Source organism: Elgaria multicarinata, chromosome 10 (assembly GCF_023053635.1).
Source record: "Elgaria multicarinata webbii isolate HBS135686 ecotype San Diego chromosome 10, rElgMul1.1.pri, whole genome shotgun sequence".
Lineage (NCBI taxonomy): Eukaryota > Metazoa > Chordata > Lepidosauria > Squamata > Anguidae > Elgaria > Elgaria multicarinata.
Window position 1 is genome coordinate 21,951,002 of NC_086180.1, and position 20,243 is coordinate 21,971,244.

The 20,243-nt window shown below is 41.4% G+C and overlaps 1 protein-coding gene across 1 annotated transcript in view; it reads left to right on the top strand.

Annotated features, from left to right (window-relative positions):
• GRID2 (glutamate ionotropic receptor delta type subunit 2) overlaps nucleotides 1–20,243 on the top strand; it is a 1,050,481-nt gene that overhangs the window by 645,217 nt on the left and 385,021 nt on the right. Inside the window, exon 5 of the mRNA XM_063135400.1 lies at nucleotides 19,316–19,369. Coding sequence (XP_062991470.1) covers nucleotides 19,316–19,369 — 54 coding nt within the window. The remainder of the gene's footprint in view (nucleotides 1–19,315; nucleotides 19,370–20,243) is intronic.

Here is a 20,243-nt window from a genome sequence, read left to right on the forward strand (position 1 = left end):
CAGTTGTATTAATTATGAAACAGTTAGGATTTTAGATTCAATGCAAATCCTACTAAAGAGTATAGGAGACCCTCAGGATTCAAAGCAAACTATAAAGTTGAAAATGTTGGCAAGGCTAAATGAAATAGGCCTAGATATGAGATATGTGTAGCATTAAGTGCAAATTAGGGGTGCACAAGGAAACACTGTTATGGAATCCAGTACAACAAGTGATGGGTGAGTTCTTTGAAGCTTGTCTTGTATTAACTCTGAAATTATTTGAGATCTTCCCCAAAAATAAACTGGAAATTTCAGATATTTTCTCAACCAATCCAAACATGAAGAGCACCTTCTCTTCTCCTAGGCTAATGTTCATTTTTTACTTTTGTTACTGCAGTTGCAACAGTCCTTGGGAGAACTGCTTTTCCCCTGGTCCTTCTAGCCTTTGTTGTTATTCAGTGTTAGATATCTCTCCCTCTTCTTCCCAGACACCCTGGCTTCTGCTCCCTTCACTGATTGCAAAAGAAAAGAAGGGTTTGCTTAAGTTTGTTTGGGGCTGAAGGTTGCCAGGCCATGGGGACTGCCAGGGACAGACAAGGGAGGAAGCAGGGAATGGGCCTATTCAGAAGACACCTTAAACCATGGCTTTAACCAGGGTGGTTAAGCCAGAAAGCCAGGCCGTGTTCAAAAGACACTTTAAACCATGGTTTTAACCACCGTGAATAATGCCTTTTGCTTTATTCACGGTGGTTAAAGACATGGTTTAAGGTGTCTTCTGGACACAGTCTGGCTTTCTGGCTTAACTATCATGGTTAAAGTCATGGTTTAAGGTGTCTTCTGAATGGGGCCAATGTCTCTCTGACTCAGATTTTATTCTGAGCTGGAGAAGAGTTTCAGAGTTTGTGCATTTCAACTCTCCTTTGATGCAGGATTTGATGAGGCCCCCAAATATCATTTCCAAGCTTGTGCTTGGAACACATTGCCTGCATCTCTGGCAGGCAGAAGCTATCCCTCACCCATACTGTAGTCTTGAAATGTGTTGCGCCTGTGTGACCTGCAAAGGAATTGAGTGGATGAGGCAACAACCCTGCCCTTCAGCTGATATAATTGGTGCAAAAAGACATTGTTTATGTTTATCTCATGCGCTGCCTCATTGCTTAGCCTCATAATGGCTTACAACAATCAATTTTTGGTTGAAACGGGACAACACCACCAGCGTTTCAGATTATTATATACTCAGCATTTCTGATTCATACACCATTTTAGCATTCTACTTCTCTTTGAATACGTAGGTTGAAAGCAATTTTTGTGGCAATAGAAGTTCAAGAATCAAAAGCAGTTTAATAGAGTTCTAACTGACTGGAGGCTCAAAAATTGGCCAGGCCCCACTCCAAAGAAAGGAACTGAAAATCCAATCTCCGCTCCAAACACGTCTTCAAAACATTTGCTTTAAATAGACAAGTACAAGGCGAACAGTGAAAGCTACTCGGCTGACCTTTGTTTCTGCTGCTGCTTTTGGCATCAATACAAAGCATAATTTGTAGTGAAACCTACGTCGGAAGATATTTGCTGTCAGAAAGACTGTCGGTTCGCACCTTGATCAAAATGCTTGGCTTCCTGCATGGGGAACCTGGGAAGTTTTCATCGTTATGTCAAGCCTGGCTTTATGGAGGATTTCATGTGATCCCATCATAAGCAGAACGAACACATTTAACCTCTTAACTTCATCTTAATAAATATATAGTGCTTTGTGCTCGTCCTTCAAGTAGTTTTATGACTGCACAGTAAAGGCTCAGCTTCAAGTATGCTAGATAGCTGGAGACTGGATGGTTTCAGAGCAGTGGTGGTGTATTCAGTGCTTGAAATGCCATTGACCATGCTTTATACAGTGCCTGCATAGACATTTGGAGTAAAGGTTGAAACTCCACTCTGTACTTCAGAGCAGGTAGACTGGGCACTCAACCGCATCAGGGAACTACAAAATGCTGCAGGCGAATCTTTTTAGGGATTCATGTTCACTGGTGCGTCGAGTTGAACATTATTTTCACAGTGCTGTTTCAAGTGTTTGCTTTGGTGATAAGAAAGGGTAAAAGAAGAAGGTCCAATGGACCCATGTTACAGATATGCAAGGCCAGGAACCAAATAGTTGGGGGATTTTACACCTATCCAACCAATCCAAACACTCCCCCACCACCATCCAATCAGCACTCAGGCATTCATCCCCCCTTCTTCTACTTTCTACTTACCCAATCCTGTAAGTAGCAATTGTAAGTACTCTAAGGAGTACTTACTTCCTTGAACTTTATTTAATATAAATAATAATTCTGCACATATTTACATTTAATGTATATTAGGCAGCTGAACATCACAGATGTTCCCAAGAAAACTGAATTTAGGGCCAAACTAGAAGTTCTTCAAATCACACATAACAGAGCCATATGTGATTGATTGATTGATTGATTGATTTACCTTAGTGTTCAGATCGGGACCATGGTGCTTCAGGACGAGGGGTTTCATTGTGAAATTCCGCCCCCACAACCACCCTCCGTTTTTGTTGTTGTTGTTGTTGTTTAAATCTCAATTGAGTTGCACAGGGCTACCTAATGACTTCATGGCAGGGGTTAGGTTTGAGGCTGGGGCCACCCAACTTAGCCATTAAATTAGCCAATTAAATTAATGTAGCTTTCACCTTCCCTCACTGCAGTGATATCTAGGAACATTCACTGGTGTGGTGTAGTGGCTAAAGTGTTGGACTGGGAGTCAGGAGATCCAGGTTCTAGTCCACACTCAGCCATGGAAACCTACCTTGGGTTCCTTGGAGAAAAAAAGGTGGGATACAAATGCAATAAAATTAAATAAATAAATATGTTTTGAGTTTCCTCCAGTGGCAGACAATGATGAGAAATATCAGTGGAGGATGGGGACAGTTATCAGAGAGAGAAAGGAATCAGAGCTGAAGAGAAAAGAGACTAAAATAACAGGAACAACAAAAGCCCAGAAATAGGGTGTCTATAGCAGGGGATGGCCATTACTGGGAAATCTGCCTCTCCTTCCACTTGATGGAGAGCCACGGCGTGCCCGACTCATCTTGCATTTGCAGCCCAAGCCACAGTTTTTTCCTGAACTCAGGGAAGTTTTTGCCATTTTTTTTTGTGGCAGCTGTGATTTGCATACCTAGAGATTTGTGCAATTTAAAGCAGCAATTTGCATAATTTGTGCAGATTGTGGCCAAAATTTGTGCAAATTACACAAATTTGCACGAAATCCAGCAATAATCTGTGCAATTTAAAAATAGGGGAAAATCTGCAAACGGACCCAACTCAGTATAGATGGAGTCATGCTCCACAGTGGAAAATGGTCCAACGTCTGGAGGGAGAGGGGTGAAGCAAGGGAAACTCATTGAACTTCACCCTCTCTGCCAGATTCCTCTGGCAGCCCTACCCAGAAAGAATCTTCTCTTCTCTTTCAGAAGGAAAGCCATGAAGGAAAGTGGTTGTCTTGGTTTTGTTTGTTAAATAAATGTGTGTGTGTGTGTGTGTGTGTGTGTGTGTGTGTGTGTGTGTGTGTGTTTGTGAGTCTGCTTGTGTTCTTGTGTGCCATTCGGAAACAGAGATTAATGCTGCTTCCCAAACTATTGCCTGTGGAGACAAGAGCTTTATGAGCTTTGGTTTCTGGTGTGCAAGAATGTGCTTTATAAATCTGCAACTGATTTCTCCACTGCGAAGCTCAAGGGCTAGGAGCAGAGACCAAGGACAAGTCTTGCTGTGGACCCAGCAGGAGGCCATGGTACAGATAGCTACATAACATAGCAGTGGTTTAATACAATAGCAGCTGGTGGGGAACGAAGAAAAAAAGACTAAAGCTCACTCCTGAGACTCCAGGCACAGACCCTGCAGGGAAATGAATGAATCTCTTCTAGTTCTTAACTTTGCATCAAGCAATGCACGCTTCTGCGGTCTTTCTTCTACTTTTTCTCCACTTCCAAATCGGCTAAGCCAGCCTGCAGTCATGTCTACACCAGTGTTTATCCCAGGGATCATCTCGAGATTATCCCTGTGTGTCCAGATGACATACAGCGGATCCCGGGAGCAGGCAGGTATGATCCTTCCATTTCCCCAGGATATAGGCATGGTTAGGGTTAGCCCAATTTTTCCCAGGATGATGCTGAGGACCATGGGTGGTGCAGGCAGCCATCCTCCCCGTGAGTAGCGGGGGTCAGCAGAGGGAAGGAGCTGGGCTGGGGGGGAATCTAGGGCCATTGAGGATGGGTGGGGAGTGGGGTCGGGGCTTTTTTAAAAAACTTACTTTTTCACTTGAGCGCAAGGGCGCTCCAGCTCCTCTTCTTCTAAAAAAAACAACGGGCATGATGTCCTGCTTCCTCACTGGACATCGTGCCCCTCCCTGATTGTTTGTTACTGTGATTTTAGAATGTACACCATATTGCAGGGTGCTTTGTATTCTGTTTTATTTTGTTCTGTAAAGCACCATGAAAATTGATTGTGCTATATAAATAAATATTATTAATAATAATGATAATAATAACAACAACCACCACAACAACAACAACCCCTGGTGTAGACATGCCTTGCGTCTCCCCTACTATTTTTTTTAGCACATTTTCTTTTCCTTCTGTTTTCTGAGCTTGACATGTTGGTTAGGGATGAGGCAGAATTTTGCTTGGTTCACGTTTTGCCCACTTTCACACTTTTGAACCAATGTGTAAACTGAAACTTGGTTATCCTGTGAAATTTGCAACTCCCTATTTTTTCCAGTGGAGCTCTCCAGGTGGTTGTTTTTTAAAAACTGCATACAAAAATATTGGGAGAAAGAGCACACAAAAATGCATATATAAATGAAAATTACATTAAAATGTGTTATATTATGAAAATTGCTTGCAAAAATGTTACATGAGCCAAAGCTATGTTAAAATCCATGCATTGGGAGAAATTCACGCAAATATGCTGATGAATTTTCATAAAAACATTTAAAAACATACATTTTCAAAGTGGGGAATGAATCAAACTGAACAATGGATGAACCAAATTTGGAATTGGAAAAATGAAAAGCCAGAAAAAACTGAAATTCATCCCTAGTATATATTCAACATTTTCCTTGATCGCAGGCAAATGGGCAAACAGATGAATTAACCTTTCTTCATATATTTTGCTATAGCACAGCTGGATTTTTCTCTGTTTCCTTTTGCTTGAGCTTAGATCTGCTTGCCTCACAGATCATATCACTGAATTGACACCTGGATTTCATTTCTGGCAACCTTTCTGTCTTTCGGGAGAAAGAAGGTGTAAATAGATCCAAGTACGTAGAGCTGACAATGATCAGCTCATTGGTCTATGTGAGATAACATAGGCATCCGCGGCGTTGGCCAGTGGTCCTGGATCAAAGATGCTTAGTGTTCTTCCAATTGGAAAGGTGGAGCTGGGTTGGCAAGCAAAGAGGCGTTCATTGCAGCCTAGATAGAGGATGTTTAGATAAAGACTATTTCGGTGTTTTGATCCCAGGAATTTCCAGAGAGACGCAAATGAGGCTGCACTCTGACAGTTTGTATATCTCTGCCAGGCAATACTAGCACTGTGAGTATGATGATTTTTACTGTGTTGAAAAGAATTGGATTCACCTCAGAAAATACTGTAAGGGAAGCTTGTGCAGCTAAAGAAGGTTCTAGTCACACATGTCACACATTGTTGTAAAGGGTAAAGAGTATCAGTTGTCATTATGTGCCTCATAATATTGTCACAATTTTTCAATCTGGCCCTGTATAGGCAGGCACTGCAGTGTTCAATATTTCTGGCATGACTAAAGGATTGTATTGCATTACCCTTCTTAAGAGGTGTTTCTAGCAAAGTCGAGTTGAACTTGGGTTCAGCAATTTGGATAGCCTGAGAATAGTTCTATTTTTGCTGTGAGATCATGGGTGCAGTAGTTTGTGATGTAACACTATTGTCTTAAGGTAGATGTTTTGGGATGCCAAGAGGAAAGTATTACTCCAAGAACAGGCCTGGGCCAGATCTACAGCAAGCAGGATATGACACTTTGAAAATGTTTGAAAAATGCATATGGAGTGTGTCCTGGGCCCCAACAGTTGTCACTACTGTTATAAACCATTTTAAAGCAGTAGTGTAGATCCTGTCCTGGAGATCTGAATGAGTACAAGGATCTAGGGGACTTGAAGTGGGCAGTAACTTCCCAGAGATTTTCAAAACATAAACCTGTAAGTCAAAGGGCAGACGTCAAAGGGAAGATCCTGGAAGAGTGTTCAAGGGCTTCCAACCTCCAGGTATCTCAGATTCGCAACAGAGCAATGGACATACCATAGTTTATGATGGGGTCTGGGCCTGCATATATGACAGCTCCATCCTACCCTACCTTGTAACACTATACAGTTATGAAGCAACACCCAAGCAGGGTTCTTGAAGCAGATTAACCAGGATGAAAGAGTCTGGTGAAAGTCACTATCGATAAGCAAGCTGCTGGAGCATTTGTCTTCAAAGAAGAAAGTGCAGGATTTTTTTGATTTTTTTTTAAAAAAAGAGCATTTGGTGCAGTTAGAACTTTGGTTTCCCAGGTTGGATAACAAAGGAACTCCATATGAACTAAGGCTCAATAAACAGATTAAATTGTCTTTCCATGGTTTTTAGATTTGGGGCTTAGATTAAATGTCTACCCAACTAGATCTTGGTGCATTGTGACAAGTTTGTAATTGAAGAAGAGTGTAAGTGAAAAATAACTTGTCCAAATGAAATATAATATAGATTTGTGATGAATTCATTTTTATACCGCCCACCTAATCAGGCATTGTGTACCAAGTGCCATGATATCATGGTGCCATCTTGGCCTATGAAATCTGGCTCTGGCCCATTTCTCATCCTCCCAAACAGAGGATGAGAAATGGAACAGAGGAGGCACATTTTGGAGGGGGCTGATTTCTCACAAAGCACCACTCTACACCCTATTTTTGTTCTGCCCTCTGGAAAAGTGAAGTAATGGAAATGTTTAGAGACTTAAGGTTGGTAAATGTACCTCAACACAGGACCATTGCTAGATGAATGATGCTGGAGACCAAATGGTGGCTGACCCTAAATCTAACCACAAAATGGAAAGGCCATATTAAGTGTTTATTTATTATTTCAGGGTTTTCTAAGCTGCATTTTCTGCCCAAATGACACTCAGAGTAAAATGTGTTTTTGCACAGCTAGCTATTCCTTTGGGCTTTGTTGCAGTTCTAGTAATGCAGGCATTCAGTAAAAGTGCTAACTTTGACATACCCTAAAGAGAACTGGTAAAATAGAGCAGAACCACTAGGAATGACAGCAAACTCTACTGCTTTTTGTGTGTGTATTATTCTGCCAAATTGCTAGGTCTTCATGCAGGTCTTCATTTCAAATCCTTAGAGATTCTTTCTTTTCTTGGTTACAAATGAGAGAAGCTTGTAAGCTGGCAGCATTGCCAGCTACTTTCCTTCAGATTGTCTTACATTTAGCCTGTTTTGGAGGCTGGAGAGTGAATGACAGAAGAAAACACTGATAAATTGTTAAGCTCTTCCAAACATTTAGAAGTTTTGGAGTTCCTGTCAGTGACAGATGGTTTCTCTTTACTCATCTCTTGTCTTCTTGACAGCATTTTCCTGCACTTTGTAAAATCTCTCCCTAGTGCACATTTTCAGAAAATAATAATAATTTGCTTAATCCACGTTTTGTGTTCATTGGCCGAGTGGTATCCGTAGCTGATAGAGCAAAGTCATCTTCGTGATGCAATTTGCCAATCTGATGTAATTTAGGCCCCATTCAGAAGACACCTTAAACCACGGCTTTAACCATGGTGGTTAAGCCAGAAAGCCAGGCTGTGTTCAGAAAGCACCTTCAACCATAGCTTTAACCATGGTGAATAGGGCTTTCTGGCTTAACCACCATGGTTAAAACATGGTTTAAGGTGTCTTCTGAATACAGCCTGGCTTTCTGGCTTAACCACCATGGTTAAAGCCGTGGTTTAAGGTGTCTTCTGAATGAGGCCATAGTGATTAATCGGAAGAATGATCACTGCCAAGCTTATTATTTTAAAAATAATTTATATGCCTATTTTGTAACACTAGTGTAAAACCCATGTCAACGTTGGTGTTAGTTAGGGTGACCATATGAAAAGGAGAACAGGGCTCCTGTATCTTTAACAGTTGCATAAAAAAGGGAATTTCAGCAGATGTCATTTGTATATATGGAGAACCTGGTGAAATTTCCTCTTCATCACAACAGTTAAAGCTGCAGGAGCTATACTTGAGTGACCAGATTTAAAAGAGGGCAGAGCACCTGTAGCTTTAACTGTTGTGATGAAGAGGAAATTTCACGAGGTTCTCCATATATACAAATGGCACCTGCTGAAATTTCCGTTTCAATACAACTGTTAAAGATACAGGAGCCCTGTCCTCCTTTTCATATGGTCACCCTATGTTAGCAGTCTGAGGGCAGAATATACTGTTCCTTGATCCCTGCTATGTCAGTCCTCCAGAAGCTGCATGAAGGGTACTTTCCTTCAATGCAACTGAGGACTTTTGGCCCTCACTTTCTCACACCTGTCACTGCTGATAATATTCATTTCTTCCCCTCAGGCCTCAGGCCTAACTCCTTCCCCATCCCACCCCCACATATTGAAACCTGACTTTTCCTAGGGCTGCTTCTTCTCCTCCTCTGTTGCCATCTCAGAGCAGTTGCTGCTGCCTGCACCACCATTCCTGTTGCCAATATGGCCATTCCAAGAGCAGGCTCGACTCTCAAAGACAACCCCTCTTCTGTCCCCACCTTTGTGTTTTTCTCCTGGAACAGTGCAGCACAGAGCTGCATGGGAGTTGTAGTTCCCTGCCAATCTCAGGCTCCCAGCCAGAATGAGGTAACATACAATTTGGTTATTAAAACCTGAGCTTTGAACTTTTTGAACTTTGAAAACTTTCTGCACCTCTACACTGTTCAAGCTTCAATTTAAAATGAAAATGAGCAAGAAATCTCAAGTAATAAGCCTTATACTCCTGTATTTCTAAATAGATATTTTAAGGTCTTCTTCAGCTGTATATTTCCCATGTTCAGAAGGGAGAGATTGAGCTTACTCCATTGGCTCATGTCCAAGTCCCGCAACAAATGCTATTCCTCCACCCAAGAGATCCGACCATCTCCCAAGAGATCGGAGTGGGCAAGTCCACAGTAAAAAATACAGCATGATAAAAACAGTAAAGAGAAAGCACTCAAGCAAAATATAGTGCAAACAAAAAGTGATTAGCTTTATTGCACATATGTTCAAAAGCTGGGCAGAACGGAAACATGTTTTTCCCCCAATGTTTTAAGAATATTATAAGTTTCAGATTTGACTACTGTCAAAGGAAGTAAGTTTCACAATAGAATGAAATCCACAAAGAACACCAATGTACCGTATTTCTTCTATTGTAAGATGCCATCGATTGTAAGATGCACCAGTAACACCAACGGGGGAAAAAGCGTTGATTCTAAGAATAATAATCACACCTGTGATTCTAAGATGCACCCCGTTTTTAGAGATGTTTATATGGGGGGGGGAAGTGTGTCTTAGAATTGAAGAAATACAGTACTGAATTTTGTTCATTCGTGATGCAACTTAAGAACCTGCTTTAAAGTCATGGAGGGGGGATACCGGCGTTTATCTAGCATAACACCTTTATAATACAGAGGAATTCACCACTTTTGTCAAATTCACAAAGAAGCAGCTAATTCAATTTTACAAATGAGGGTCTCACACAGATCTTCTGCCATTGAATAATTCTGTGGCCATGCAAGGTCTAAGACTGGTTCCTAATTCCCTGCTAACCAGAGCATACGATTCTTAGATAAATAGCAGCAATATTTATTTATTTATTACATTTATATACCGCCCCCCTAGCCAAAGCTCTCTGTGCGGGTTACAAAAGTTAAAAACATTGATCATTAAAAAGTATACAAAATTTAAAACCATCAAAAGCAAAACAACAATAATATCCATTTAAAAACAACAGTTCTGGGGTCCATTAAAAACAAACAAACTCAGCATATGTTGTTAAATACTGTTGAATAGTTATGTTTTAAGCATAACGTTAATTCACCCATGAGCTCATGTGTTCATCAGGAGCAAGTTGTAATAACTAGGGTGACCATATTTGGGAAACCAAAAAAGAGGACACCTAGTGTGTGTGTGGGGAAGCAGCTTTCTGAGTCCTGCAGAAAGTACGTTATTCCCCCGCCACCTTAAAGAACCCGATTGGAGTGGAGGAGGGGAAAGGATTTCATTCTGCACCACCACAATCCACTCCAATTGGGGCCTTTTCTATAATGTCCACGAATGACCCACTTTGCCCTTTAAGACCTCAATTGGAGCTCGGGGTGGGGGAATGACGTGCCTCAAGAAAGCATGTCATTCCCTCCTGCCATGCTAATGGCAGCCTTAAAGGGGAAGGTGTGTCATTCCAGGACATTATTGAAAATTATAGAAAATCCCCCCTGACACCATGGAAAGAACAAAAACCAGGACAAATCCGGGGAAATCCTGACAGTTGGTCACCCTATAATAACATGATGGAGATGCTTGCAGCATGCTAGGTAAGTTACTGGTGTAAGAGTGCCTGTTAATCATAAGTGGCATGCTTTAAATAATTTTCTTCTCTTTATGCAATTAAAAATCAAATCTGAACCCCACAGTAGATCTTCAACTTGCAGGTGCCAATCAGATTACTGGTAATTAAGTGTATGATTTATTTTTTCATTGCCGTAGAGATTCCCAGCTACTCCTACTTAGTTGATATGCCTTTAGGCCTTTTGCTTTTGTTTCTAAAGCAAGATTTTTAAGCATGTTTGAAAAGCCTTCACGCTTGCATAAGGATTTATGGAAAGGGTTTGCCAGGGGTTAATGTTGCTTCGCTGAATAATATACTGGGGAAGAGATTGCAGGTTGTATATGCTTTTCCAGCCCTCATTAGGAATGCATTCTATGGTTTAGCTCCATTTTCCCCCTTCTTCTTTTTTTTTCATCTCAGGATGTGAGTTGCATAAACAACACCATCACAGGCTTCCTGTCTCATATGGAAATTTCCAATCTGTCCTTCCTTTTTATGTGTGCAGAGCACTACTTTGCTGTTACAAAGCCAACAATATAGACAGATGAATTCCAAGTGAGCACAGCCGACTGAGGCGTGGGGCCATTAAACTGCTGGATGCCTTTATATGCCTTCTACCAAATGGATTCCTCCACGCTATGTATTTGTAACCCTTGTCATTTTTGTGCTCCCTTGCTGTATGTAGCCTTATGGAACTTTCAGTGGGTGGCATTGTAGTAGACCCCTGATGGGCTGAACCTCTCACTTCTTGTCTCATTCAGTGCTTCAGGGAGTGACTAATGTGAACAGTGCAGGCCTTGATCATGGTGTCCCTGTGCTTGGCACGCAGGTCCTCCCAACCTTCCTAAGGTGCTGGATTAGAACTTAGAACCTAGAACTTCCATGTTATTTAATAATATTTATTACACAAAGTTTATTACACAATTATTTATTACACAAAGGGTGCTCCTTTCGGCAAAGAGACAGTTCTTTTCGACCAGCATTGCATCTTCTCAGTGTCGTTCGGTGGAGCTTTTCTGTATGGTTCATGGCCTGTTACACTCTGGACCAGGGCGAGAGATGGTGGAACCCTCGGTAGCATGTTGTGACGAGTTTGCATGGCACTTTGAAGTCGTTCAGATTCATCATGAATTGGACACCACACTTAATGCAGCTCCACTAGTAGAGGCGTTCAGAGCAATGTCCGGTTCAATTTTATTGGATGAGTTTCAGTTATTGAGGCCCGAGGATGTGGACAAGGTGTTTGGCCAAGTCCGGTCGACAACCTGTGTGCTTGACCCTTGACCCTCATGGCTCATTACATCAAATAAGGAGGGGATCGCTGGCTGGGTCTAGGAGGTTGTAAATGCCTCCTTGAGAGAGGGAGTGGTGCCAGCCTCTTTAAAAGAGGTGGTAATTAAACCACTCCTGAAGAAGCCTAACCTGGACCCAGAGGATTTAACAACTACAGGCCAGTGGCTAATATCCCCTTCCTGGGCAAGGTACTTGAGCGGGTGGTTGCAGGACAACTCCAGGCACTCTTGAATGAAACAGATTATCTAGATCCATTTCAATCGTGTTTCAGGCCTGGTTTTGGAACAGAAACTGCCTTGGTTGCCCTGTGGGATGACCTCTGTTAGGAGAGAGACAGGGGGAGTGCAACCCTGTTGGTTCTCCTGGACTTCTCAGCGGCTTTCGATACCATCGACCATGGTATCCTTCTGGATAGGTTGTCTGAGCTGGGAGTTGGAGGTACTGCGTTGCAGTGGTTCCACTCCTACTTGGATGGCTGATTCCAGAAGATGGTGCTGGGGAATTATTGCTCTGTGCCATGTATCCTAAGCCATGGGGTTCCACAGGGCTCTATTTTATCCCCTTTGATGTTTTACATATACATGAAGCCACTGAGGGAGGTTATCCAGAGATGTGGACTGAGGTGTCATCAATATGTGGATGATACCCAGCTCTACCTTTCCTTTTCATCAAACCCAGGTGAGGCAGTGGCTGTTCTGAACCAGTGCCTGGGCACGGTAATGGACTGGATGAGGGCTAATAAACTGAGACTCAATCCAGACAAGACGGAGGTACTGTTAGCAGGTGGTTCATCTGTCAGGTGAGGTGTTGTTTGCCCTGTCCTGGACGGGGTTGCACTCTCCCTAAAGGATCGGGTCCGTAGTTTGGGGGTGCTCTTCGATCCAGAACTGTCACTTGAGGCATAGGTGAACTTGATGGCAAAGAGCACCTTTTATCAGCTTAGGCTGATATACCAACTGTGCCCTTATCTGGACAGAGATAGCCTAGCTACAGTTATCCATGTTCTGATAACCTCTCGTTTGGATTACTGCAATGTGTTATACGTGGGGCTACCTTTGAAAACGGTCTGGAAACTTCAACTGGTACAAAACAGGGCAGCACGGTTACTAACAGGGACTGGCCGATGAGACCACATCATGCCAGTCCTTTTCCAGCTTCATTGGCTGCCAGTCCAGGTCCAGGCCCGATTCAAAGTGCTGGTATTAACATTTAAAGCTCTAAACAGCTTGGGGCCAGGCTATCTGAAGGAACGCCTCCTGTTGTATGTACCTGCCCGGACCCTAAGGTCATCCTCAGGGGTCTTTCTCCGTGAGCCCCTGCCAAAGGAAGTGAGGCAGGTGGCTACCAGGAGGAGGGCCTTCTCTGCTGTGGCACCCCGGCTGTGGAATGAGCTCCCTAAGGAGGTTCGCTTGGCACCTACATTATATGCTTTTAGATGCCAGGTGAAAGACATTATTATTCTCCCAGCATTTTAACAGTCTATAAATAAATTTTAACTTGGTGTTTTAAATTTGTAATTTTGCATTTCTGCTGTTTTTATCTGGTTGAGCTTTTATAATGTATTTTATATTATGGTTTTATACTGTTGTTTTATACTTTGAATGTTCTTAATTTTTGTGAACCGCCCAGAGAGCTCCGTCTATAGGGCGGTATAGAAATGTGATTAATAAATAATAAATAAATAAATACATTCTTGAAGATTTGGTCAGCATGTTTGGCAACACCAGGGTGGGCCTTTGGGGGTGCTTTGGGGGGAGAAAGTGGGGGATTCTTGTGCTTCCTCTCCCAATTCTGCTTACAGTTCTGAAGGACACTTTGTGCTTGTGGTGTTTTGTGTTGCTGCCAGAAAACAGGACTTCAGGGCAGCTTCGTGCTGCGAAACTTAATTACTTTGAAAAATCTGTAGGCTTTCAGCTCATAATGCTGACACCGAGAGAACTGGTGTAGATAGAATGGTGGCTAAAAGCAAGAGTTGTGAGCCAGGAAGTCCCAGGTTAAGTTAACACCTTTCCCATGAGTATGGAAGCAGTGCGGTGTAGTTACGGATGTAGGAATTTTGTAAAATTCATTCTCTCTGCATTTCACAGCTCATTGGGTGCCTTTCATTCCATCATCCACTTACTGATGAATTGATTTTTTTTTCCAGTTTACCAAATTTGTGCTAATTCACATTTGCAGAAATTCACATTTGCAAAAGTATGCAAATCCCTGCCAACATGTGCAAATCCTCCAAATGTGCAAATCGCCCCCACTATCACCACCAAATGTGGATTTCCATGCTTTGGCTTATGGGTAAAGTGTGAATTTCAAGCCAGTGTTTTTTTAAAATGTATTTTTCTGCTACTAAATTCACATAAAATTCTGGATTTTTATTTTTTTTAAAATGATCCTCAAGTCTGCAAAATCAGTGCAACTTGGAAAAAGCCAGTCCATTGTGGAGTTTGTGGGTTGGATTCATAGACATCTTAATTTGTTTGAGTCCACTCCAGATTTCTCCAACATCCCTAGATGTAATGAACTGAAAGCAGGACTTAGCCAAACGTTCAAATCCTTGCTCAGCTATGAAACTCACTCATGACTGTGGGCCCTGAAAACCATCATTTTTAGCCACTGCACAGGGTTCCTTTGGGGCTAAGATTAAGTGGGTGGGAAGCAAGGATAAATTGCAAATGGTGAATTACAAATATGGCAAATGTTATAGGAATAATCCTGCATAAGAACCCCTAAGCAACTTCAAAGAAGGTGAAGAAGGATGCAAATGAATAACAAATAGAAAAATAATAACTCACTAGGACTGGAATCTAAAGCACACTTATCTTCTGAGAGTAAGGAACGTTGAACTCAGTGGGACTTTCATCTCAATAGACATGCCTAAGATTGCCATGCATGTGACCTTTAGCAAATGCATATTTCTCAGCCTTAGGCCTTAGCTAGACCTAAGGTTTATCCCAGGGTTGTCCCAGGGTCATCCCTGCCTGCTCCCGGGATATCCTGTGTGTCATTTACTTGAACAGGGATGACCACGGGATAAACCTTAGGTCTAGCTAAGGCCTGAGTCTCCTTCCCTCTCTCTATAATAATAATAATAATAATTTATTTGTTACCCGCCTCTCCCTTTGGATCGAGGCAGGGTACAACACAAATAAAACACCATAAAATACATACAACTAATTCAAACTTTTAAAACCAGTGCATCATTAAAAGCGGCACACCATTTAAAAAAAGGCATCTTAAATATGGGAGTAATAATAATACTGACCTAGCGAGGTGAGTTGTTGCACAGATTACTAATATAATGATCAGGTTTGCATATAAGGACACCCAGATTACAGGTTGAGTTGAGTTGTTGAATCATATATTGGCATTACATGTGAGGCCAGAACTATGGGTTAACTATGGGCTGTTAACTATTAATAAATTAGGCCTAAAACCAATGTTTGTTGCTTTGTTGTGGATTCTAGGGCCCTTTCTACAACTAAGGATTATCCCAGGAAAATGGAGAGATCATTCCTGCCTGCTCCCAGGATCCCTTGTGCATCATTTGCATGCACAGGGATGATACTGGGGTGATCCCTGGAAAAAAGGCATGTGTAGAAATGGCCTAGGTTGTTTTAACTCTCAGTTTTTGTTTCATACAAACCCAGAACCATGGGTTATTCATGGGTTGTTTTGTCAGCCACAGAAACAGTGGGAAAAAGTAGTAGATGCCATTACCATAGCACCTTAAAGTAGGGTGACCAGATGAAAAGGAGGACAGGGCTCTTGTATCTTTAACAGTCGTAATGAAAAGGAAATTTCAGCAGGTGTCATTTGTAGATATGGAGAACCTGGTGAAATTTCCTCTTCATCACAACAGTTAAAGCTGCAGGAGCCCTGCCCTCTTAAATCTGGTCACTCTAGCATAGCTCCTGCAGCTTTAACTGCTGTGATGAAGAGAGAATTTCATCAGGTTCTCCATATACACAAATGACACCTGCTGAAATTCCCTTTTCTATGCAACTATTAAAGATACAGGAGCCCTGTCCTCCTTTTCATATGGTCACCCTACCTTAAAGGCAGTTGGGATTCAGGGAGTGGGCAAAGGAGGAGGGAATCAAACAACTCAGGGATTTGAAAAACAAGCTGTGCTTTGCTCAATTGTGCAGCAGATAGATCATGGGTAAACTCTGGATAAGGCAACAACCCATACTCTGGATTGTCATTACATGTGAAACAGGTCAGTGTAGGCAAATGTCTAAAAATGCCAATCCTAATATTTTTATCTTCTATTTTGATTAGAATGGAAGGAAACCAATCCTTTCCTCTGAGGAATAAACATTTTGTTGGGGTGGCAAGGAAGCACCTGTCTTGTTATTTTCTATACTGGTGTCAGACCTCTAGTGCCATTTGCAGAAGTGATGTGCTAGCTTTGAGCCATTTCATTGGTTTCTTCTTTCTGGGCAAAAGATTCCATTAGGGAAACTTGTACATCAGCTTTACATCTGTGAACCTCCATGCAAATTACTTGGAAGAATTTATAGCAACAATGAAATGTCCTTTGCTTTTCCAGCAACTCTCTCTATTCATTAGCGTAATCCCATTTGCACTCCTGCCTCCCTGATGATGTTGCAGTGGGCTACCTAAATGAAGAAAACTGCAAACTCAGGGGAGAGACAAGGGCATGGTAGAACATTGGGTCACGAATGTAAAAGGCACGTCTTGTCCAAGGAATGACTGCTCCGCTGACAGATAATTGGATCTGGGCTGTATTAGAGCTGCCTTTTGATTTTTTATAAAAAGCTCTTTTAATATAATAATGAATGTGTAAACTTGCTCCTAATAACAGCTGATCAAAGGAATTCTTATGCCTCTGTCAAATTATTCCTGTTATTATATTATTATTATAATGAGTTGCATGAAGGAAACTGGAATGAAGGACAGTAAAATCCGGGCATTTTCAAATCAGTTCTCAACAGATGAAGGGGTGAAAATAAAAGGTGTGAGTTATTATGTACGGAGGTGTTCCCCAACCTAGGACGTTCTTGTGCCATTTATGTATTGGGTACATATACACACGAGCAGCAACAATAAAAAATTGGGATGGAGTAAGAGAGTAGTGTGGAAGTAATACAGGAAAACGCATAATCTAGAGCACATATTATGTTAGATAGACAAGGCTGCTGAAAGTGTTATCCATGTGGGCAAATTCTCTAGACAGTACTGAAGCCAGGACAACTCCATGCTTGAGGATATGCTCAGTAAAATACTCTATGTTGGGCTACTTTCCACATCACTGCCCCTCCCACCTGGGACATTAGTGACAGTAGATAACAAGCTGCCATTTTAATTTCTAGATAATTCCAATGTAATATCACTCTACAGCATTGTGAGAAACTTCTATGGTGTCTCTTAAGACCACTACTAGGGGGTGCTGTCCCCCAGAGTCAAACTACTTATATTTATTTATCTATTTATTACATTTTTATACCGCCCAATAGCCGAAGCTCTCTGGGCGGTTCACAAAAATTAAAACCATAATAAAACAACCAACAGGTTAAAAACACAAATACAAAATACAGTACAAAAAGCACGACCAGGATAGGTGGCATTGTTGGAATTAAAATGTTAGCTAGCTACAAGCGCTGGTCAGAAGGTCCAGGAGATGATTAGCAGTGGGCCTTGTTGAAGAATGTTTCCTATAGAATCCCTTTCTACTCATTAAGTCATGTAGAAATTAACACATGGAAGGGAATGGCCATGGTCATGCTCACTGGTATTGGTCCAGGCCTCCACATGTTCATGGCTCATGTTTGCATGAAACTACAGACATGGGCTCCTGTGTGTGCAATCTAAAACTTTCCATTTTACAAAATCCTGGGTCAATGTTCCCAAGCCTGCAAATGTTTAAGTAGGTTTTGTGAAAATGAGCTTTCAACTTGCAGAGGTCAGGGGGCAGCAACAACAGCAGAAGCAATCAGCCTATCCATTGTGTTGATTTGTACACAATATGTACACAATATTTGTACACAATATGTTGTACACAATATAAAGGGCTTACATATATGGATGGCCACTGTCATCTGCAGTCTCCCTGTCTCCACCTGTGGTTGCAAGGACAATAGGGTAGGAAAATAGGGACATACAATAAGGGACACCACTCAGATACTACAGACTTACATTGGCATCAGGTGCTGCATCTCCAGATTAGGCAAAAATAAAACTGGATAACTACTTCTATACAATATTGTAGAAGCAGAGAAGCTATCTTGGGCTTATCTACACTAAGCAGGATATTCCACTATGAAGGTGGTATATAAAAGGCAGGAACCACCCCAAGCAGGATATGGCAGTATGAAATCGGTATATGGTCAGTGTCAATGGGCCCCAACAGTAGTCAGTGCACTTCAATACCGCTATAAAGCAGTAGTCTGGCTCCAGCCTTTTATATACTGCTTTCATAGTGCAATATCCTGCTTGGTGTAGATTAGGCCTATAAATGCATGGACTAATCATTAGATAGGTCTTATTCATAAGAAGAGGCCTGCTGATATATTTTTGCTTTTTCTCATCCCCCCACCCCCAAGTAGAAAAAGTAGCTCAGTTTGCAGAATTTTCTCCACCATTATTATTATTTATTGTGTGGTGGTGACCACCATTTTCTTGGTACAATGCCGCAGAATGATACTACGTCCCAGGGCACTGTGGAGGATGCAAAATGGAGACCAGTTTGCCAACATAATTGCTGGTCATTGTTGCTACTTCTTCTAGGGGTGGCACACAAAAAACACCACCTAGGAGGAAAAAAGAATGAACCTACTGCTAATGGTGAGCTCCATCCCATAGAAAGTGTTGGAGAATTTACCTTCCACTTAGAGAAATTCAGTGAAATCAAGGTGGAGGATTTTGATAGGTTACATGCAGTTGCAGTTACAAGCTCCCAGCCAATCAATACAGCACACAGCTGACTTCTGTCCCAAACACACAGAAACAGTTTTCCAGAAGCTGAGTCCAGGGGAGAAGGGATAAATAAGGGGGGGGGGGCGAATGGGGGAGAAACAGAGGATACTGTTTGGAGCTTGAAACTCATACTGTTTGCCTGCCTACTACCTGGCATTAAAGCTTAAATCGTTTAAAAGCAACAACAAAAATGTGAGTGCAAAGGAACCTATTCTTCTCCAAAGTGCTGGAAATTCACTTCAATGGCATGTATAATTAGCAAGCCAAATAATAACCCAAATGATTTGGCAGCATTTCGCACAAAGGTTCTCTCTATCTTAGCTGAATAGCAACCATCTTTTCAGAGCTGGTACTTTTAATTCATTTATTTTTATTTTGTCTCTCTCCTTCTCCCCTCCCCACCCCCGAGTCATTTGTGGGAAGCATCTATTTAATAGTCATTGGCTTTCATATAGATAAGATGACTGATGGCTGGTTTGTTTTCTATTTCAGGTTGTGGAAGCCAATTTGGTTGCTTTTGACTGTCACTGGATCATTATAAATGAGGTAACTGTCAGCCGAACGCGGATCCTGTTTTTATCCACAGGGAGACTGTTCATGCTGGCCTTGACTTTTCCATCAAGAAACAGTAACAGAAGCAAAGTTCAGAATACTGGTGGGCGGGAATGGTGTTTAATAAAGGGGATAGAATTGAAAGGACTGTAGAGTTTGAATAGCATAAATGAAAAGCTCTCCACTGCTGAGTTCAGTTACTTGTGCTGGGTTTTTTCCCCCCAATTCGGACTAGAGCAGCTATTTTTGTCATCTTAAATACATAAATAACAACAAACCACCCCCAAACCCATGGCTTATTTATTTTTTTAATTAAAATTTTTTATTTTCTACAATACTTAAACATACACCATTACAATTAAAAAAAAAACATACTACATAATTGTTGATTAACATTAATATCTTATCTATATAACATAATCAAACTTAACATATAAGTGCACCCCCCACCTCGGGATCTCATTCCTGGTTCCAAAATCTCATACTTTCTTCTGCTGGTGGTTTCCCACTTCCCTTAGAAAACACAAATATTAGGAACTGTTTCCAGATTCCTTCAAAATCATTTGTTTTAGCTATACCTCTTCTCACTTTAATATTACAAGTCAATTTGTCATTAATAGCTATATCCCGTACTTCTTTGTACCATTCTTCAATACAATAATCTCCTTGAATCTTCCAGTTCCTAGCTACAATCAATCTTGCTGCAGTCAGCAAATTCGTTATCAATTCCTTAATTTCTTTTTTACATTTTAAATCTTCAAATAGTGACAGTAATTGTTAGAAATGCGATTTGAAATAAAGATTCAAGGACAATGGTGAAAGCACTCTGTTTCTTTTATTGATACAGAATTGCAAGTCTGGGTGCTCT